This window comes from Rhinatrema bivittatum, chromosome 2 (assembly GCF_901001135.1).
Source record: "Rhinatrema bivittatum chromosome 2, aRhiBiv1.1, whole genome shotgun sequence".
Taxonomy (NCBI): Eukaryota; Metazoa; Chordata; class Amphibia; order Gymnophiona; family Rhinatrematidae; genus Rhinatrema; species Rhinatrema bivittatum.
The window spans coordinates 224238193-224260988 of record NC_042616.1 but is presented as its reverse complement, the minus strand read 5'-3'; the positions used below and the strand labels follow the sequence as shown (position 1 = coordinate 224260988).

The 22796-nt window shown below is 43.2% G+C and overlaps 1 protein-coding gene across 11 annotated transcripts in view; it reads right to left on the bottom strand.

Annotated features, from left to right (window-relative positions):
- GALNT15 (polypeptide N-acetylgalactosaminyltransferase 15) overlaps window positions 1–22796 on the bottom strand; it is a 129880-nt gene that overhangs the window by 53085 nt on the left and 53999 nt on the right. For 5 of the 11 annotated variants that reach the window (XM_029589221.1, XM_029589220.1, XM_029589222.1 and 2 more), the window contains exons 6-7: window positions 13815–14009; window positions 33–179 (exon numbers count right to left, since the gene is read on the bottom strand). In XM_029589221.1, coding sequence (XP_029445081.1) covers window positions 33–179; window positions 13815–14009 — 342 coding nt within the window. Of the gene's footprint in view, window positions 1–32; window positions 180–13814; window positions 14010–14279; window positions 14353–22796 lie in introns of all 11 variants that reach the window. The other 6 variants (XM_029589228.1, XM_029589227.1, XM_029589229.1 and 3 more) reach the window with 3 other exon arrangements.

Below are 22796 nucleotides of genomic sequence, written 5' to 3'. Positions count from 1 at the left end.
TTTTAAACAGAACAAAGTGAAGTGTAAAATACCACAGAATGATGTCTTGCTTTGCCAGAGAATTCAGGTCTGTCCTCAGATGTGTTATGTTCAGGAAAAACAGACATATACCAGTGGAAACCTTTACAGCTCAGTCTCTTTTGCAGCTGAAGACGTTCACTGTAATCTGCTTTCTTGGCCTAGGTGAGAATATATATAGTCCACACTGTTGTTATACAATGTTGTTGTAATGGAAAATCCAAAGATTGAAACAGTACCAGGTATACTAAACCTCTGTTTACTAAATGTTTCCTTACAAATACAAGAAAATTTGGGGCTATAAAAATACTTTGTAGTTCAGTGTTATACAGTATACAATATGCAAACCTTTAAATAAAGCAAATGTAGAAAATTTCTTCATGCAGAATTTGAATGTATAAATGCACAGATATATAGAATATCACACAGTATAGCTGAAAATATGGTTCTCCTTTATGATATTTCACACTGTCTTGTCATGCAGGGAAAGAAACAGGACCAAATAAATAAAATTTGGTATGGCTCATATGAATTACCTACTTTTTGTAAAAACTATAATTTGTCTTCTTAATCCATGTTCGTTGTGGACATCAAGGGGGGAGATTTTCAAACTGCCTGATTTGGGACAAATCCACAGATATTTTTTTCCCTCACAGACTTTGCATGTATTAGCTCATGAAGACTTGGAAATATAATCTATGTGTTATTTTATGATTTTACCCAAAACACCAGCCTGGGAACGCTTCCTGTAAATGTGGCTAAAAGTGAGAGTGTTTTAATTGTATTGAGGGAGGGAAATTTTCAAATAGCCAATTTACCTGTGTAAATCAACATTTACCCATATAAATGACTTTCAGAATTACCTTTCCTCTTATGGGGGTAATTTTCAAATGAATTTATGCACATAAACTCCAGTTTACGTGCATAAATCGGCTTTTGAAAAACATCCTGGGGGAGGGGGTTTGGTGGGGAAAGGGCAGGCATAACTCAATTACCTGCATACTTTTCCCCACACTCAAGGTAGGTGTTCCACTGGCAGGAAAGCATTTACATACATATTTTCGATTTTCAAAAGTATGTGCTTAAATGCACATGGAATACCAGCTGTTTAGGGGCAGGCAGTGGTGTACCAAGGGTTGCCAGCTCCCAGGGGCTAATGCATTTGTCAGCCTCTCCAGTGCCCCCCTCCCCCACCCACATCCTTCTTGTACTAATGCTTAAGGTCACAGAAAATCAGTGACGTCTCTATACAGAAAAGTTTGGTAGGAGGAGCCAAAATGGCATTTCCTCATATCATTCCCATCGCCATAGCATGGCCCCCCTGCTTTAAAATTGGCTATAAAAAAAAAGTCTTAATAAGAAAGTCCAAAGGGTCTTCTGCATAATTTAAAAAACTACTATTAACATGATATGATAATTCAACTAATTCTGTAAGGCTATGAGAGTGAAGTCTGGAATGTATATAGGAAGGGAAAGCAATGTCAATATAAATCCTGCACCTCCAGTTCTGTAACACACTGTGCATCCATAGAAATTTTCCCCAAAATGGAGCTTGGATGTTTCCCTTACAGCTCATGCAAAAATAATTTTCAAGTTCTGATGTCACATCACAGTAATAGCAGCACAAACACCTTCTACTGCCAGGCACATTATGAACTAACACAAAACCCCACATAAAAGATTCTCAAAATCTGTATTCCTTGAGCCAACACACTTAGAAGTTTTCCTAAGTGATAAAGAAGGATGAGATGTTATCACAACTGGATCGAAAATCTTGGTTATTAAGATAAATACTCCGCATTTATTTCATGTTTGAATGATAAATTTCTTATTTTGGTAACTGCTATATCCTCCCAATAATGTGGACTATATTTAGGATTACATGTAATTATTTTCTTTTGAGATATATGTAAGGGAAGTTTTGATATTCTAATTGTAACCTAAATTTTTCTTTTTCTCTATTCATTGTAAAATGTTTAAGAAATTCAATAAACTATAAATTAAAAAAAAAAAAAGATTCTCAAAATCTATATAGCAAACCTATCAAAGCATAATAGTAGCAACACCAAGAACTCAAACAACAAGAACCCTACCTATGAAAAAGCACAGGTAAATATTACACTGGGTCCCAGATTATAACCTATCATAACATAATAGTAGCAACACCAAGGACTCAAACAACAAGAACCCTACCTGTGAAAAAGCACAGGTAAATATTACACTGGGTCCCAGATTATAACCTATCATAACATAATAGTAGCAACACCAAGGACTCAAACAACAAGAACCCTACCTGTGAAAAAGCACAGGTAAATATTACATGGGGTCCCAGAATACCAACACACCACCTACTGGGGAAACAAAACAAACCCGATTGCTATAGATCCCTACCAGATACTACACGCTAGCGGAATCTCTCATCACGGTCACATGCACAGAACAGAGACAGACCCTCACCAAATACAGAAAAAAGGATCAGAAATTAGAACCAGCAATATGCAAACAGAAAATGAAATGGAAACCCCAAGAAGCCAGACTCTGTGTGTAACAATGGAAAACCAGGACCACCATTCCTCATAAAACAAATCAAATGAAGAAACATAAAGCATCAATTTAATAGTAAAACCATTCTAATCATTTTTTAAAAAACTACTGACAAATAGAATAACTTCAATTAATTAAAATCATATACATTTTTTTAAATTTCCCAACCACCAATAAAATATTCCAAAACAGCACATATATCAAATAATACCTGATAATTAAAACTAATAATAATTTTAAAAAGCCCCTGCTGTTCATACCTGGGAACTCTTAATTACCAGTCACCCTGAGATTATTGAGGATTAGGGGGTTGGAGGGGGCGCACAAACTTTATCCTCTCTCACACATACTTGCATGTCCATTCTCTCTCACATATACACTGTCACATACATACACATACATGTTCTTTGTTGTGCCCGTCAGTCACAGGTGGCTGTGACCTTTGCTGCTCACCTCATTTTGCCCAGTAGCTCCGATTCTGGCTAAGATGGCTGCCTCTGTCTCTGCACGCCGACCCCCCTGGCGTTCCTGGGACGGCGAGGGCGATCCCGGTCGCCATCTTGAATCTGGTGTGACCTAGGGCACGCACGTGCGTGCCTGCCTCCTTCTTATGCACGTCATGGTGGGAACCTCGGGGGCATCCCCTCTGCATGACATCACTGCCTACGTGTATTTAAACCTACCGGACTTTCCTACCTACAAGTTAGCAAGGATTCCATCTTGCTTAATTCCTTTACTCTGAGATGCTTCGCATCGCTGTTCCTGCATTCCATGCTGAGTGACTCAGGTACCTGCTCCTCGGGGGCCTTGCTGCACTCAGGGCTATCCGCTCCTCAGAGAGCCTCATCTGCCTGTCTCACCTTCTCAAGCTAAGTGAGTTTCTCCTGCATTGGATCTCCGCTGCTGCTTCAACGAATTCTCTACTGCATTGTGAGTACTCTACATTACCTCGTCTGTCTTGCTGTGTGGATCCTTGGGTTACCCTGCTCTGTGGACCAATACCGGATCCATGCTGTCTTGTGCCAGTTGCCAACACCTACCTCCGGCCTACCCTACACTGTGGAACACTACTGGAGCTACCTTGCACAAGGTATACCAGAAGCAAGTACTTTCCGGGTTACCCCGCTCTGCAGACCACTACCGGATTCATGCTGTCTTGTACCAGTTACCCACATCTACCTCTGGCCTACCCCATGCTGTGGACCACTACCGGAGCTACCACGCACAAGGCCTATCAAGAAGCAAGGATTCTCTGGGTTACCCCGCCCTGCGGACCACTACCGTAGAATCCATCCCAGGTCTTCTAATTCCAGAACTGAGTTTACAAACCCGCTCCTTGGGTTTCTCTTTGCTGTATAATAAATATTCTCTGACTCGGGTGTCCGTCACTGCTGAGACCTCGCCTATCATGGAGAGTCCCCATAGGGCTCCTTCCTGGGGTGGAGTCAGCTCTCTCCATGACCCAAGGGCCCACAAACCAAGTTAAAACATAACAGATTACTAACTCCATGGACTCGGCTCAGCTCTCAGCCTTACAGGCTATTCCTGACCTTGCCCAACGGATTTCGGAGCAACAGAGAACTTTGGAGTCGTTGACTACTGCCTTTAATCAGCTGAATACCAGACTGAATGCTTCTCCCATTTCTGATCAGAGTGCATCACCCCCGGTGGTTACCGGGCAGTGGCATAGCTACGGGTGGACCTGGGTGGGCAGTGGCCCACCCACTTTCTATTCAGGCCCACCCAAATTTGTTTGCAAGACACTGCAGCCAATAAAAAGCAGGCAGCATCAGCAGGCACCCAAGGGAGAAAAAAAAATTAATAAAACCAGCTGGTGTGTTGCGGCTCCCGGTGTCCCACCGCCTCAGTAATACTTCCCTTTACCTTCTTCCTGCCCCCGCGGGCCAATGGGAAACCTCCTCACTTCTTCCTGCCCCTCGGCCAATTGGAAGCCTCCTCAGTTCTTCTTGCCCCCATGGACCAATGGGAAACCTCCTCCCTTCTTCCTGCCCCCGGGCCAATTGGAAGCCTCCTCAGTTCTTCTTGCCCCCACGGGCCAATCGGAAGCCTTCTCCCTGCCAGTGGGAGGAGAAAGCCTCTGATTGGCCGGTGGGGCAGGAAGAAGGGGGGCATCGGGCTGGGAGGAGTGGCAGTGTTCAAGCCACGGGCTGCAAGTGCTGAAATGCAGAGAGCCACAAAGAAAAGAGGCCAGCCGCGCCAGGAACCGCGATAGAGTAGGGAGTCCCCAAAGCGAGCATGCAGAGGCCGGTTGCTCCGTGGAGTCTCCTCCTTCCCCCAATGAGCGCGGCAAAACCGCATTTAAAGTAAAAGTGGCACTCAGCCTTGCTGATTTTAGATGGGGCAATTGGAGCTCCCAGTGGCCGTAAAAGCAGGCAGATGGGCCACGGGAGCTCCTGACAGTCAGAAGAAAGGTTTGAGTGCTGTGGCATATTTTTCTAAAATAAATGTTTGCTGCTTCAGTGTGGCTGAGAAGGCAGCGGCAGCAGTAGGAAATCTGCCACTGCTAAATTAAAGGGGAACACAGCACTGGGGCTCTAAGCAAATGTATGTGAGAGACAGAGACTGGGTAGGGAGGTGACTGGGGTGTGTGTGAGAGACAGGGTTTGGGCAGGGAGGTGACTGGGGTGTATGTGTGAGAGACAGTCTGGGCAGGAAGGTGACTGGGGTGTGTGTGAGAGACAGAGTCTGGGCAGGGAGGTGGCTGGGGTGTGTGTGAGAGAGAGTCTGGGCAGGGAGGTGGCTGGGGTGTGTGTGAGAGAGAGTCTGGGCAGGGAGGTGGCTGGGGTGTGTGTGAGAGACAGAGTCTGGGCAGGGAGGTGACTGGGGTGTGTGTGAGAGAGTCTGGGCAGGGAGGTGACTGGGGTGTGTGTGAGAGACAGAGTCTGGGCAGGGAGGTGACTGGGGTGTGTGTGAGAGAGTCTGGGCAGGGAGGTGACTGGGGTGTGTGTGAGAGACAGAGTCTGGGCAGGGAGGTGACTGGGGTGTGTGTGAGAGACAGAGACTGATCGTAGGGTTTAATTGGTGTGTGTGTGTGCGCAGGGCCAGTGCTTCCATTAGGCAAACTAGGCGGGGGCCTAGGGCGCTACAATTTTGGGAGGTTGCAAACTCCCACCAGCACAAGAGGTCCTGCGACAAATCCAATACCAAAGGAGGGGGCGCTGTGCCGGAGCTGCTGCAAATACCTAATCCAGGGGAGGGTCTGCATTACTGAAGGTTCGCCTAGGGTGCCAAATACTCTTGCACCGGCCCTGTGTGTGTGACTTGTGGGCCCTAAAGAAGAGGACCGTAAGGACAGAGCTTCAGCCGCTGCTGATCCTGGTATGTGCTTTCAAGGGAAAGGAGTAGGAGAGTTGTTGGAGAGGGTAAGTAAAGGTGGCATTTTAAGTTTATTTTTCTTGACTGCCATTTTAATTATTGAGTATTATGTGATGTGTCTGCTGTTTTGAAATATTTTATTGATATTTGGACAATTTTTAATAATTTTTATGAGTTTTGTTGGATGTTATTCTGTTCATCAGCTGTTTTGAAACATTTATTAATATAGTTTTACAGTTATTTCTGTCTGGGGCTCTATAGCAGCTTGGCTTGTTCTGTTTTCCTAATAGGAGGTGTTTAGGACCTGTTTAATATTTGTAGTGTTGCCTTTTCATAGATACGGTTGTTATGTGTTCCATAATGCAGACTTTGTTTAGTGCCCACCTCTGTTAACCTTGGGCCCAGCCAAAAATTCATTTCTGGCTATGCCACTGGGTAGTACAGTCAAATTCCCAGCTGTTTGTTGCTCTGGCTGGGTCTGTGCTGTAGGGCCACTGCTGCAAACGTTGGTGCTGTTGCTTAGGCATAGCCTGCTGCTGCTGCTGGGCTAGATGTTGCATATACTGTTGCTGTTATTGCTCTGCCATTGTCTGCAAAAATTGCTGATGAGCCATAGCCTGCTCTTACTTTATCAGCCACTTAAATCACCTTAGTGAGATGGATTCCCTCCCGCTTTGTATTAGATGTGCTTAGCCGAGTGCTACACTTGGGGTTTTCTGATGTTTCACACTAGGGGTCATTTCCAGAAGCCCCCTCTCCGATTAGGTATAAACAAAAAGAAAAAGCCTGTAGCCCACCCAATCTAGTCTCCTAGTAGTTGGGAGGGAGAGCGGGGGCAAAAAAAGAGTAGGGGAATGGCTTAAAACTGACTAATTTACTATACCAGATGTTCTGTTAAAAGAATCTTTTGCTGTTTTATTTTTACTTAGACACACTAAAACAGTAAATAATTTTCTCCTTTATTCTAGAACCGGTTCTCTAAATGTTACTACTGAGTAAATATCAGATAAGTATAATTCTCATTACTTATACATTTTTAAAACAAAACAATCTATAATAATACTGGTACTTTATCTTATGTAAGAAACTGAATCTTTGTTTCACCTTATATTTTTCAGGTAATCAAGCTTTGAATCTAAAACAAATGGTAAGTATATTAAATGTTTTCTTTCCATGTACTCTTCTTTTTTATCTCAGTATTTTGGTTTTAAGTCTGTTCTTTTCTCCGTACATCTATTTGTCTCTGTGCTATTTCTTCTCTGTTCTGTAGTGCTTTTCTCTTTTCTAAGTGGTGATGAGGCAGTGTGCACACACTTATCTGTATAGTATTTTTTCCTTCCTCCTTCTCCTTTTATTCTTAAGTAGCATCTTATTTTCTGATCCTCTTCTTCAGTTGCTATTTACCTATTCTATAAACTAACATTTAAAAAAAATCTATCTCCCTGTCACCATCCCTTCTTCCACAAGATATGGATCAGTGTGTTCCCTAGGATGAAATGTCAATATTGTCTTGTTGTTTACTGTGATTGACTAATTGGAAAATAAATGATAATTATATTCACCCTGACTTTAGACAAGGCAGGTCTCTTTCACACAAGCACACTATATTCTAAGGTCACCACTCAGTATTGAATCTTTTGCACTTAGATAACTGTTCCTTAGGAATTCAACAGTTCACTGTAGATTCTTATCAGATATTGCTCTGTCTCGTTAGGAATATTTTGTTTGGTTACTTTATCTCCAAAATAACCTTGGCTCTCTAGCAGCTTCTTTTATCCTTGACATGCATTTGTGTCAATATTACCTTATAACAATGTTTCAGTTTTCTCTTTGGAGCACAATTTCTTCCAATCACTCAGCAGTCTATCCTAGCTGACATTACATTCTGCAAGTCAGCTATCTTGAATTTTCTTCTTACCTTGACTGGTACTCTTAATTATCAAATGTTACATTTCATACATGCATGCACTCAGACAAGTACTTCCCCACTGCCCTTGTCGATAAAATTATGTTTGTAAAACAACTTTCCAGGCCCTGGTGCTGAGGCACAATACAGTGCTCCTGCTCCCAAGCAATTTCCCCAGGCTTCTGCTATAATTCTCAACTGTCACATGTCTTTACCTGCAGGGAGATCACTGCTTTCAATGATGTCATTGGCTTGAATTGTCCCTACCTGATCCTTAGTTGATCCGTAAAATTAGGTTTACAGCTCATATTTTCTACTTGGGTTTCCTATCAATGTTATTTCTTAATTTTAGATATCCTTACTTTTCTGTAGTTCTTTCCCAACGTTCTTTTCTTTTTCTGTGCTTTAACCTTCTAATGGGACACTTCCTCTGCCCCATCGCCAGTTGTTAAGGAATTCTCCTCATGTTCCCTAGGATATGGCTTAGGTGAATGCTTTGGTTCCAGGTAGCTTTGGGACGAACCATTAGCTCTAGGGATGTTTGGATGCTACCACTGCTCCTATTTTTTAAATATTGTCCCTCAAGTCTGCCTCCAAAATATTTTCTGAGCTTTCGTAACTTTTCCCTAAATTATTCCTGCATGATGCTGTTGTTTTTATTTTTTTAAAGTTCTTTCTTTTCTTCTTATTTGTTATCAAATTCATTTTCATATATCCTTCTTTTTTTTTTTTTTTTTAGCTCACTCCACCACTCCACTGAGGTCACTTAAGTCCTGTTTGGTAATCGCTATTTGTTTGTTTTTCTCATGTCTTTTAGATTTCAGGGTTTTTGAACTACTAAATAGTTCCTGTCTCCAACGGGGCAAATTTCATTTTTAAGATTTAGGAGTGCCTACCAAGACACCCTATTCGCTCCCCAAGCTAAAACCTCAATCAGAAAACGCGCCATCTCGACAGCTGGCCCACACTACTGGAACGCGCTACCCCACGACCTTCGACGAGAATCCTGCCCAGCTGTCTTCAAAAAGAGACTAAAAACATGGCTATTTAGCCAAGCCTTTCAGGATATTTAACTCACCTTCCATACAACTTTACTGTACTTTCTTCTAACTATATGAGTATTTCAAGTTCTCTTGTTTTGGATGAGCTTAGTATCTGACATGTTTAAATAATCTCCCTTGATCTTATAAGTCTGTGCTTAGACCAGAGTGTTACATTTCCTGTTAATTTTTTTGATTTTCTAACATAGTTCTCTGTACCGCCTCAAGGCGAAATTGAAGTTAAATGTATCTCTACAAGAATGTCGGTATAGAAAAAATAAAAATAAATAAATAAGAAAGAAAAATTTACTTTGAGGGTCAATGGGTGGGTTTGTTCAGGTGGCTGGGGTCCACTAATCACCACTGTAATTTTCTTTAAATTTCATTTATTTTACTTCGTTTTTAATAAAATATATGCCTGCCCCCCCTTTCCCAGAGCAGTGGGTACCCACTAAAGTCATCAGTGGGACTGTGGTCTTGCCAGCTCAGCAGCGTTGGAGGCTTCCTCCGGGCCTCCCAACACTATTTGTTTGTTTTTTTTCTTCTGAGGCTGAAACCCGTGGAGGTTTTTCGGGACACCCACCCCACTGCCCAGTGCCATGAGACAACGCCGGCAGCCACAGCGTCCCTGCCAACCCACCTCTCCCGCCCGCGGTTACCTCGCACCTCTCTCACAACCCTCTCCACCACCCCCCACAGATCCGGGCCCAGCAAGAAAGCCTGCGAGAGCGGTAACAGTGCAGTCCGGCACCACACCCGATTGCGGCTGCAACCCGGGCCCCTCCACCACACTGGGCTACCGCGCCTCAACACTGCCAGCCCCACCGACCGCAGAGCATGCCACCTGACCCCCGTTGTCACAGCATGGCCACCTTCCCCTAAACAGCCCCAAGGCAAATGTATTTACTTATTTTTGGGCAAACCCCCTCTACATAAAGGGCTCAGTAGTTTTACAGCATTCACCAGAATCTTGCTCAAGTCACTGGAAGTTGGTAGTACAGTCAAATTCCCAGCTGTTTGTTGCTCTGGCTGGGTCTGTGCTGTAGGGCCACTGCTGCAAAAGTTGGTGCTGTAGCTTAGGCATAGCCTGCAGCTGTTGGCTAGATGTTGCATATACTGTTGCTATTATTGCTCTGCCATTGTCTGAAAAAAACTGCTGATGGGCCATAGCCTGCTCTTACTTTGACAGCCACTTAATTATTTCTCTACCTTCATTTTGAAACAACAAAAAGATAGAAAAACATCTATTCCTATTCTGTCCAGCAGAGAGCAATATCTCACTTCTGACATCACATGTGAAGTCTCAGCACTTACTGTATATCTCTATGCTGCCACAGCTTACTATTTCAACTGCTGATCTTGAGCCTATAACCTTCCGGCCTCAAACTAGAGACTCTACCACTGCGGTAAAGGAGAAGCCCCCAGGTTTGCAACGAGGTAAAACCAGGACTGGATCTTATTGTCTTGAAAAATGGAGCCAGTTGGCAACCCTTGGAGGTCCCGCAAAATGATGCATGGCCAGCACTATAAACCATACATAGAAAGATTTAAGGATTTTAAAATATACTTTCTAGAAGAAAGAAGAAAAGCGAGACATATTGTATAATATTGAGAGAGATGATATAAACACTTGGAGGGTAAGGGACTTCTGTGAGTAAAGTAGTGCTTCACTACAGAAATGACCCTCTAGAAAACTGTGCAACCGATATGCCAGTAAGATTATGTACACACACACTGTATGCACATACTTTTACATACATGGTGAGAGGCGTTCTAGGGGGTGGAGTCTGGGCATGGTTTGGACTTACACTTATAGGGGCCGATTTTAAATTTTGCGTGTACACCCGATTTTATAACATGCGCAAGCGGCCTTGGAGGGAACTTTTTTTTTGGTCCCACCCAGCTTTCCCTCCCTTGCCCTATCTAACCCACCCCTCAGCCCTACTTAAATCCCCCCCTACCTTGCTTTGTAGAGTTACGCCTGCCTCTGGCAGGCGTAACTTGTGCGTGCCAGCTCGCTGCCGGCACGCCAGGCCCCAACACAGGCCGCTGTGTCGGGGCACTCGGCCACGCCCCCGGACCGCCTTCATACCCCTAGACATGCCCCCAGACCACGGCCCCGTCCATGGCCCAACCCCTGGACCGCCCATTTTTCGAAGCCCCGGGACATACGCGCGTCCCGGGGCTTGCGTGTACCGCCAAGCCTATACAAAATAGGCTCGGCGCACGCAGGGGTAGATTTTCGGGGGTTACGCGCGTATCTTATGCACGTAACCCTTTGAAAATCTACCCCATCCTTTTTGATTTTAAAAACTATGCATATAAATTCTCTCAGAAAAACTAAATGCACAAATTAGCAAATGTAATTGTATGCATACAGTTTTGGCACAATAATTTTCAAATGGACTTGTGTAGCTTATTCGCATCTTTGATGGTTAAATTATGTACAATGTTACAAAATGACCTCCTAAAGGGGTAATTTTATGTTCAAATCTTTTTACTGAATAGATCAAACATCACACAGTACATATGGTTCCTTTTGCATACTATAGGATCAATTTTAAAAGCATTGCTCGTGCTAAAAGCTCATATATGTGAGTATCTGGGCTGCCCGTGAGCAATGCATATTTTAAAAGCCACAAATTACACATGTATATTCGTGTGCTTGAACAAAAAAAAAAAGGGGCAGTAAAAGGACAGAGTTGGGGGTAGGGTATGGGCGTTCCGGGGCAGGGCCAACAGGTACATGTGTAACTCCATATTTTAAAACCGGTCACCACAGCACATGGCGGGTTGTTAGTCGCGTATGTTTACTTTTGCTTCTGATGAGGTGTAAGTCTTCATAAATCTCTATTAAGGCCTGGATCAAATGGGTGAGGGTGTGGGTCAACTGGGGGGAAATTATTTATTTATTTATTAGCTTTTTATACCAACATTCGTGGGTACATCATGCCGGTTTACATATAACTGAAAGGAGGAAAATACAGAAAACAGGGAGGGGGAGGGGGAGGGGAGCAGCTAGGAAGAGAGCAGGATCGAGTATAGGGGGTGAAAAAAAGGACAGATGGAAATAATATAGGAACAGTACCTGGCGAGGAACAGGTACAGAGATGAATGAACCATCTGATAAGCACTATATACAACATTGCAAATTATGCAGTCAAAGAAGGGAAGGGGACTAGGGCAGGGGGAAGGAGAAATCTATAAAATGCTACAGAGATGTACATACATATAAGGGCACAGGTAAAAAAGAGGGAGGGAAAAGGTGAGGGAAGAGGAGGGTAGGATGGAGGTTAAGAGTGGAAGAGTAGGCACTATATACAATCATGCCAGAATGAAGAACCAGAGGGGTCCAAATGATCTCGATGCGGACTGGGAAAACTGGTGGACTAATTGGTAAAACTGTGAATGGTCTTCATGCAGGCATGTTTTATAAGCGTAAGGAAGGATGTGGGAGGAAAGAGCAGAGGCTTACCTCTGAGCATGGCACCCTGTATGGGCACACAATCTCACACCCCAAAAGCCAGCCTTGAATTGACTAATCAACATTTGAGCTGGTGCAAACTTGTGGCACTTGTGGCATTAAGCCCCAGAATATAGAGGTTAGAGTTGTGACCAAACTAATACAGTAGGGATGTGGGCCTAGTAGGGTATTTCACTCATGGCAGTATTGCAGCCTCTATGTTTATCAAAGGATGAAGCTGGTAACAAAATAAATGCAGACCTGCAAGCTGTACTGAAGGACTGAAATTTTCCCCGCTCCCCATGTGAGAAAATAGTATTAACCAGGGCACAAAGTACCTCTTATGTACTGGATTGTTAAATCCAGGCTGTAGCATGTTACTGCACTAAGTGTAAGACAGAAGGCACATGATATTGATATCTTAATACTTTCGTGATAATAGTGTATAACAAAGTCAATAGGATGAAAACTGGAGTAATCAGGGAAAAAGAAGTACATACTTAAGAATATAAGAACATAAGAAATTGCCATGCTGGGTCAGACCAAGGGTCCATCAAGCCCAGCATCCTGTTTCCAACAGTGGCCAATCCAGGCCATAAGAACCTGGCAATTACCCAAACACTAAGAAGAACCCAAGCTACTGATGCAATTATTAGCAGTGGCTATTCCCTAAGTAAACTTGATTAATAGCAGTTAATGGACTTCTCCTCCAAGAACTTTTCCAAACCTTTTTTGAACCCAGCTACACTAACTGCACTAACCACACCCTCTGGCAACAAATTCCCGAGCTTAATTGTGCGTTGAGTGAAAAAGACTTTTCTCTGATTAGTCTTAATTCTTTATTTTCAATTTTCAAATCTTTAGCCAAACAAAAATTTGACATTCATGCAATATTGAACATATTTTCTTCATCTCAACATAAAATAACTGAAACATACAAACATAGGAAAAATCAGTTCAGATAAGACCTCAACTGGGGACTGTTATGTTAGAATATACAATAGGAAATTACCAGTTAATTTCTATTTGTCCGCTTGATTTTCTTACGCTCATAACCCTCGGACTATTAAGAGGAAATAATTGAAGGAACCTCTCTGTTCTGTAAGAATCGCTCTAATTGGTCTGGATCAAAGGAGGGGTACTTTGTAGCACCTGTTCTTATTAAGCATTTACAAGGAAATTGCAATTGGAAAGTAGCTCCAATATTTAACACTCGTTGTTTCTCCAATTAGTCTTAAATGTGCTACTTGCTAACTTCATGTCCTACTTGAGACAGGCTGATTATCTTAAACTCTCCATCAATGATCAGCCATGAACAGGGCTTTTTTTCAGGGGATACATGCCAGTACCGAGTGCCGGCACCTCTTCCTCCATCTGCTTGATTTGCCTTGTGGTCCCTCATAGAAAACCATGTATCCTTTATGTTAATATCGGCATCTTTATTTCTAGAAAAAATGCACAGGTCATGAATATACTACGACAGGAATGATAAAGGTGGTCTTGTTACCCTGCTGATTAAAAATGCCTCCATGTTGTGCTTATAGAAGACATCTTTAAAAGAATCCATCCAGGTTTCAGCCAATCGGATTTTGTTCTTCACCATTGCCTCTCTGTCGGATAAGGAGAAGGGTTTATGACTGTGGTATACATGCCCCACCCGAGAGCAGGGAAGAATTTCTACAGAACCACCACAGAGCCAAACCTAAAACAAAAATATAATATTTTTTAAAATCTATATACCATACATAGACTATCAGCAAACTAGTTCACAGGAACTATCAAAATAAAAGTACAGATATGTTACCACAATTTCAGATTGGAATGATTAATCACACATCTTTTCTCCTTCAGTCTTCCATGCCTCCAAACAGGTCTGGTTTTTGGGGTGAACAAAATATGCACATGGATCAGGTTATTAGACCAAATGCATGCAAATACACAATATCTCATTGTACATAGCCTGAAAACAGACCTGTTTGGGGTGCACTGAAGCCAGATGTTGAGAACAAGTGTGTTAATTTCAGGAATTCCATCTCCAGGTATTACTAAAAAAAAAAAGCAGAAGACTTTATATAACAGAAACACAAAAGACTGTATAACCTTCACTCAGATGGTGCACATAAAATATGGGAGGTTCTGTCACTTGTGTGAGCCGAGTGCCAGGATTCAGAGGGAGATGTGGGTCCAGCAGATGGTGTAGTGGACTTGGGTCCAGAGGCTAGGAGGGTACTTAGGTGTCCTTAGCTGGATAGGGTTCTCAGTACTGAGAATCCCCTCTATGACCCCCTTCTGCCTGCTGTGTCCTCCTGGTTTCACACTCCCTTGCCAGAAAAATGGGACTCACTCCGAATGATATGTTCCAAACAAATAGAGCCTTTATTTTCTGGAAGGGCCAGCAGTCAGAGTATGAAACAGAGTAGTAAAGAATGACTGATCAGATCAGGGTACATAGGCTTACATAGCTAGGCTGATGTAGTTGCAAAGGATACAAGGAAAATTAAAAGAATAAGTACTTCCGAATTATGTACACTTGTCCCCTTAGTAGGAGAACCATTTGCATTTAAAAACATTTCCTCCCCACTCCTCTGCCCAACAGCTCAAAGTACTATCAGTAACATACAATTCTCATCACTTCTCACCATCCTCTATTCTCCTTTCTCTCTGAGAAGCCATGGGAATCATAGCCCCAATATCCAAGTACACATCAACAAACACTGCAGAACTCACTATGTGCTACACTGTATGGGGCAGATTTTTAATATTACGCGTGTGGGGTACATTTGTACGCGCTACCTGGAGCGCACAAATGTACGCCCGATTTTATAACATGTGCGCGCTGCCATGCGCATGTTATAAAATCCAGGGTCGGCGTGAGCAAGGGGGTACAAACTTGTGCACCTTGCGCGCGCCAAGCCCTAGGGGAGGCCCGATGGCTTTCCCCGTTCCCCCCAAGACCGCTCCGAAATCGGAGCGGCCTTGGAGGGATTTTTTTTTGTGTCCTCCCCCTTTCCCTCCCTTCCCCTATCTAACCCACCCCCCAGCCCTACCTAAATCCCCCCCCCCCCACCTTATTTCGTTGAGTTACGCCTGCCTCTCTTCATTCCAGAATCTCTTTGTCCTCTCATCCAGACAATCATCTGGAACCTCTCCTATCCTTCTTAGGTTCTCTACTTCCAAACTCTTCTCTTACCAAGGACTCCTCACCAGAACTCCAACTCCCCCTTTGTGACTCAGGTCAGGTCCCGGTTGTCTCTCGTCGAGGAGACACACCATTCCTTGACTGCTGCCTTGCAGGGCCCTTTCACATAAGAGGCAGTCCTGGGCTGAGCCTACTCCCTGGATGGATTCTCTTCATTGACTCCCCACCAAAATCCTAAGCCATCCCTTTTGTACTGAGGGACCACACTCTCTCTCTATAAGAACTTGTTCCCCAACCTTCTTAAAGGGAAATCTATCATATAGGACAGTGACCACTTTCTAATTTACAGTCAAATGTACTGCATACCTTTACCAGAATGCATGCCATCTAGTAGCCATTTTCCATACCACACTCAAATTTCAGTTAGCATGAAATGCAAAGTTTGCTTTTTCCTGCAGTTTTGTCACACTTTATAGAAGCAACCCAGGCAGTCTTACCCACCCAGAATGGTTTCAGGATCTCTTTAGTTCCAGGCTAAGGATCCCTGGTGGGAGAAGAAAAAGTCCACAAGAAGGAGGACATTACATACAGGAGAAATTCTAAGGTGGGGGTGGGGGTTTGGTTGTGGAGGAGATATGAGGTCAGTGGTGGAGGGGGTAAAGAGGAGGGATAACATTTTTTTTTTTAATTTTTCAAAGTTGGTAACCCTGAATCTGCTGGTTCCACAGAGTCCCCCTGCTGGTTTGTTTTCTTCTCTTCCGTACGTAATCATGGGCGCTGGACTGCACCACTGTGTCCTTTTATTCTTTCACATTCCATTTATATGAATTATGAAAAACTGTAATGAACAGAGAGGTCTGGATTTATTCACATAGCAATGCTAGAAGCATCAGACCTGGGCTGCGGTAGCAGTGTACTGCAATCCAGGCTGAAGATCTGAGATTATTAAGGTACTGGCAGAGTGGCATTGTTAGTGATGGGTGGGGAGAACACACTGGAAGCCTAATTTGGGAACATTAAATGGTGAACCAGGGAGTGGGCAGTCCCACACCACTTCAACACTGGGATTTTAAAATCTGGCAGAGGGGATTTGGTAGAGGGGGATGAAGGTAAGCTCGGACCAGCTGGGCCACAAGGCTAGATAACTTTGGATCTGCTATCATCCATGTCTTGATTTAGCCAAATAACAATTCAGGTTACTCCAAATATCGGATTTAGCCAGATAAGATATTTGGCTAACCCAACCTTACCCCAGAACGCCCCCCAAATACCCCTTACTTATTTTGCAAAATTTAAGCTGGATAATGACTTATTTGGCTAAACGTTAGTCAGATAAATACCAGAGATTTTCAAAATTTGGCAGTTAGCTGGATAACTTAACCATTATCCACCTAAATGGCTTTGAATATTGGCCTCCTATGTATTAAAATAATCCCCCGTTCTCCATACCTGGGAACGTTCAATTTCTATTCACCCCAGTTGTGGATTAATAGGGAATGAATGGCACACAAACTTTCTCCTCTGTCTTTCTCATATATACATATAAACCCCCTTCCCAGAAGGTCACCGTCAGGCACTGCAGGAGTGGAAAAATGCCAGCTTGCAGCCTCAGACCAGGATACAACCCATGGGGAACAGCAAAAACTACAAGGTCCAAAGAGAGTTGCACACCAGAAAAACAGCAGTCTACGCAAGGGGGGGTCTGTTCCAAAATAGATAATTTATGAAAGTCCAAAAATTAAAGACCCCCCAAAAAAAAAAAACATAGACAAAAATCAGCAGACAGTCCACAAGATACAAAACCCACAGAAGATCCAGCTTCTTAATTAGTTTACAAGTTCCAAGGTCTCTTGAATATAGTCCCACAGAAAACTTTTCCCTCTCATGTCCCCACTACAGCCTTTTCCTTCCTTTAGGACCCCATGAAGAGCATGAAACTTCTCCTTTCTCGCTTTGGTCTGAGGGGTTCCTTATCCTTCTAGATGGTTCTCCAGTCTGTACTGAAGGGAAGCTCCTTTGCTGCTCCGGCAATCCAAAAGTCTTCTGCACTCTAGCCTTTAACTCCTCCTAACACAACACTCCTTAAGCAAACTCCTCAGAATGCCACAGACAGACTCCTCCCCACTGCCCGTGGAAGCACCATATATACAATTAGAAACTGTCTTTCTCCTTTTTGGGAAAGAACCCTTCTATCATAACTGTTCTAGCTCACACCTTCCTTGTATTTCTCATTGCTGAAAGTTCTCAATAATAAATATAAAACACACTTCAACATTATAGGAAGGTGTAAGCTGCCTTACCCACACACTTTCTGTAACCCCCTCTTTGATTTAGAGCCAGAATATAGGGGACACCCAGTGCCCAGGGCCAATCTCAATGTCCTGGACCTCTCATTTTTCTGTCCAATCATAGTCAGTACTAGTCTGTTAGCGACTGGGATTGCTGGGATTCCACTGGCAGGCAGGAGGAAAAGCTTCCAGGGCCCTAAGTGCAAATCTGGGTGGGTATCAGTTCACAGTCTTTCAGACAAAATTAGTCTCTCTAGTTGAGGTACTTACTCTTGGTCATCTTAAGAACATAAGATATCCCATACTGGGTCAGACTAAGGGTCCATCAAGCCCAGCATCCTGTTTCCAACAATGGCCAATCCTTGTCACAAGTACCTGGCAAGTACCCAAACATTAAATAGATCTCAAGCTACTATTGCTTATTGATTAATAGCAATTTATGGATTTTTCCTCTAGGAACTTATCCAAACCTTTTTTAAACACAGTTTACACTGCTGTAACCACACCCTCTGGCAATGAATTCCAGAGCTTAACTGTGCGCTGCATGAAAAAGAATTTTCTTCGATTTGCTCTCCAAGTTTGCTACCCCATGGCAAAATTCTCATTTTCAGGCCAGAGGTTTTTTACTTAATTGGAAAACATGGCAGGCTCAGGGTCTCTGGTTTCTTTCTCAATTTTTGCAGAATGGGGCCCTACTTTCTTTTGCTCAGTTCTGTCAGAAATATGCTCTCCCACGCATTCAGTTCTATGCCTGGCTTCATCTTCATGCTTGTCTGGCCTCCACTGATCTCTCCTCCTATCGACTGGATGAATTTCCCACACATTTTGTTTTCTATAAAGACTATGGAACTTTGGGTCATCTGGCTTCTCGTATTTATAAATCTCTCAAGAGCTTTTCTTATTGTGCACTGATCGGACTCCATTCTCTTTGGAGTTCAGAATGTTCACCAGAAGAGGTAAAATGGGAATATTTTTGGGGCTCATCATTACGCATTTCACTGTCTTCCAGCTTAACTCAAACTTCCTTTTTTATTTCGCATAGAGCGGTGTGGCCTCCGTGGAAACGTTTTGGAGCCAGCCTGGTGTCTTCACATCATTGTTGGTCATGTTCCCTCTGAAAGCGATGTTGTTTTATTATCCTATTGTCCTTTCTTTTTGGCAGCAAGTATGGGATACTATATCATGGATATTATTTTTACAGGTTCCTATTACGTTTCGTATAATAGTTCTCCGGGGAACAGCACTGCCCTTTCCACTGCCTGCCCCCCACCACAAATTATTGGATTTTTTTCATAGCTGTCACCCTATCTCATATTTTGTCCTTTTGGAAGCATAGTGATTTGCTTAATGAACATTTCTGGTGGAAATCGGCTTGTTTATATTGTAAGTATGAGAAGGCAGTTGCAATTAAATACCATCAGCTTGCCTCCTGGACTCAGATGTGGAAGCCACTTGATGATTATTTTGAATCCTTAAATGTGGTTGCTAACAGCACATTTCCCCTCTCCTGATAGTATGAAAGTATTGTGGTTTAACAACCTGGTTTCTTAATTTTAGGGCGACATTGTCATGTCTTGTACTGTATTGTTTATAATTTGTATCGTGGTATTTTTCTTTGTATCATCTCGTCACTTCTTTTCTTTTTATACTAGTTAAGTTTGTTATTTGTTTCATAACTGTGTTGCATGCTTATTTAATGAACACATTAGAACAAAAAAATGTTCTTTGCGTTGTTTTAAATGAGCTACTTGCTAACTTCATGGAGTGCCCCCTGGTCCTTCTTTTATCTGAGAGAGTAAATAACCGATTTACATTAACTTGTTCAAGTCCTTTCATGATTTTATAGACCTCTGTCATATCCCTCCTCAGTCGTCTCTTCTCCAAACTGAACAGCACTAACTTCTTTAGCCTTTCCTCATTGGGGAGCTGGTCCATGCCCTTTATCATCTTGAACATAGGCAAGCAGGATACTGGGATTGATGTTCAAATAATAAATATACTGTAACTTAAAAAATAGGATCCAAGCCAAAATAGCAAAAATCATAAGAATACAAAGAAGAATGAAAACCCCCAAGTGCCCCAAACTCCTTTTCCATTTTCTATCTCCAAGTCTCTGCCCTTTCCTAGCAGTGGGAAAATAGGAAAAATCTCTTCTTCAAAGTGGGCAGGGAGGTGGTGGTGAAAATAAACTCCCTCCTGTCCAAAAGTAAAACAAAATCTCAAAGCCATTTCTCATCCACTGGGCAACAGTCTCCACTGTTAACTGGACCCCTGGCATATGAAGATCCCAATCTGCTCAGGTAGGGCTGCTGTTTGTTCTCCTGAGCTGGGAGTAGGTCAAGAAAACAACCAACTCTCCTCTTTTCTGCTCAACTGGACAGTCCCTCTTCTAGGTCTGCAAAGGCAACTAGACAGCAGGGCAAAGTCCTTCCCCTTTGGTACAGACTGAGGAGCCTGAATTTGAAGAACCACTAAAATCACTCCTCTCCTTCATAACCCTACCTTAAACTTGCTCAACCCAATTTATAAAGGGGAGCTTGACCTATCCCAGCACCTGGGTGGGAAAAAATCTTAGAAATGGTCTTATACATGCAAAATCCTCTCCTTGTAGATAGTAAAGGGTAGAACTATTGCTAAGGGAGCTAAGCAACCCTTACATTTCTAACACACAAATGTTCATTCTCTCTCATTTATGTTCTTTCTCACTCACATACACATGCTCATTCAGTGACACATATGTTCTCTCACACTCACTCACACTCACACATTTTCTCTCTTTTCACATTCTCACTCAGGTCAGGCTTTTCCCCATCTGTTCTTTGGCTCACTGGTGGCATGGACTCTGACAATGGCCCCATTGAGCCTTTTCTGGTCTTTGGGCCACCAGTGGGATAGGCTCGCCAATAGCCCTGCAAGACTTCTCCTGTTCTTTGGGCCGCTGGTACCAAATTAACTCTGCCAATGACTCTGCCAGGCCTCTCCTGTTCTTTAGGCTGTCTGTGGGATGATCTTCACAAATAGCTTTGCTGGACCTCTCCTGCTCTTCAGCCTCCAGCAAGATAGTCTTCATGGTGCCCGAGGGTTCATTCTAGATTCTAGCAATGTTTCTGCCTGTGCTCCCAGGGGCTGAAGGCATGAGAGGAAGAGCTCATAATATGAGAGCATGAGGCCCCCTCATATTGCGCAAGAGCTGGTATGTCTGGGTGGAGCTGCTGCTACTGGCTTCCTCCTATTGCATATGTGCAGCCCAATCCACCTTATTCCCTCCTCTTCCAGCCGCACGGACCCCCTTAATCAAGGTGTCCCTCAGGGATCATCCCTCTCCTCTACCCTCTTCAATATTTACATCCTTCCCCTCTGCTACTTCCTTTCTAGCCTAAATCTCCCCCATTACATTTACGCTGATGATGTTCAGCTGCTCATACCCATCACTGACTCCCTTTCGAAAACCATGGATTTCTGGAATGATACCCTCCAATCCATAAACAATCTCCTCTCTTCCATCCACCTAGCCCTTAACACAACTAAAACTGAAATCATGCTCATCTCACCCCCCAACCACTCGATCCTCCCCCCTCTATCACAGTTCAAATTTGCCCAACAAGTCCGTGATCTGGGAATCATCCTCGACGGGCACTTTACCCTGAAGAAATTTATCAACAATATACTTAAAGATGGTTTCTTTAAACTCCATACACTGAAAAAACTTAAACCCTTACTGCATGCCCCTGATTTCCGGACAGTGCTTCAAACCACTATCTTTGCCAAAACAGACTACTGCAACTCCCTGCTCCTCGGCCTTCCTAACAACGCCATTCATCCCATTCAAATTCTGCAAAACACAACAGCCCGAATCTTGACCAACCTACGCAAACATGACCATATTACACCTGTTCTAAAAGATCTTCATTGGCTCCCAATAGCATCCCGTATACAATATAAGGCACTCTTTCTCATCCACAAGGCTTTATACAATCCTGAAATGAACTGGTTCAATGAATCCTTCCGCTTACACCAGTCCAATAAGCCTACCAGACATGCACATCTCGCAACCATGCCTATCCCCTCTCCCAAACTCCACAAACTAACCTCCACAAGAGCCCGTGCACTATCCATCGCCGGGCCGACCCTTTGGAACACAATGCCAGTTGAACTACGGCAAGAGGAATGCCTGAAATCCTTCAAGCGGAAGCTTAAGACCTGGCTATTTGCCAAAGCATACACCTAATCTCCACTCTGCCTTTCCACCGCCCCCCTTTCGGTACCCCACTTTTGCCCCATCCTTCTTCTTTCCGCCCCCTTCTCCCCTCTTCTCCCCCCTCTGCTCTCCACTCCCCCCTCCCCCCCTAATATTCCCAAATCCCTTTTCTCTCAGTTCTCTCAACATTGTACATATGTATATATTTGCAATTCTTGTTTAATATTTAATGCAATTTATCCCACGTTCTCTTACCCCTTTATTCCCTTGTTAACATGTTTTATCTGTTCCATGTAAAGCGCCATTCATGGCGTATATTTGCGTTACACTGTGAACCGATGTGATATCCTGGATGAATGTCGGTATATAAAAATTTTAAATAAAATAAATAAATAAAATAAATAAATAAAATGAGAGTCCCAGCTAGGCTGGGGGAAAACAGGCAGCAGAAAACTACACTTACATAGGCCAGTTTTCTGCTGTGCTGGCTTGCTGGCCTCCTTGTAAAAAAAAAAAAAAAAAAAAAAAAGCCAGAGGTGAGAGACAAGATGACATCCAGTAGTTAACAACAGGTTGCATAATTCATAGAGGAGATTTTCAGTGAAGTTTCATTACATTTGTTATTATTTTATGAAGGAATTACCTCATGATGCCAAGGCATATTCCCAGGACTTTCTCCACTGAGGATGCCATGGTAAAGGGTACTATTGACAGCTTTGTTTGTCCCAGGGATCAAGTGGGATTTTTCAGGAACATCGAGGCTGGAAGCAGGGTTGGTGCTGATGGAAGTTCTGAGAGAGTTGCGGGAAAAGGGAGCTTTGTGATGATCTCAACTCCAACGATATCACAGAGTAATGAAGAAGT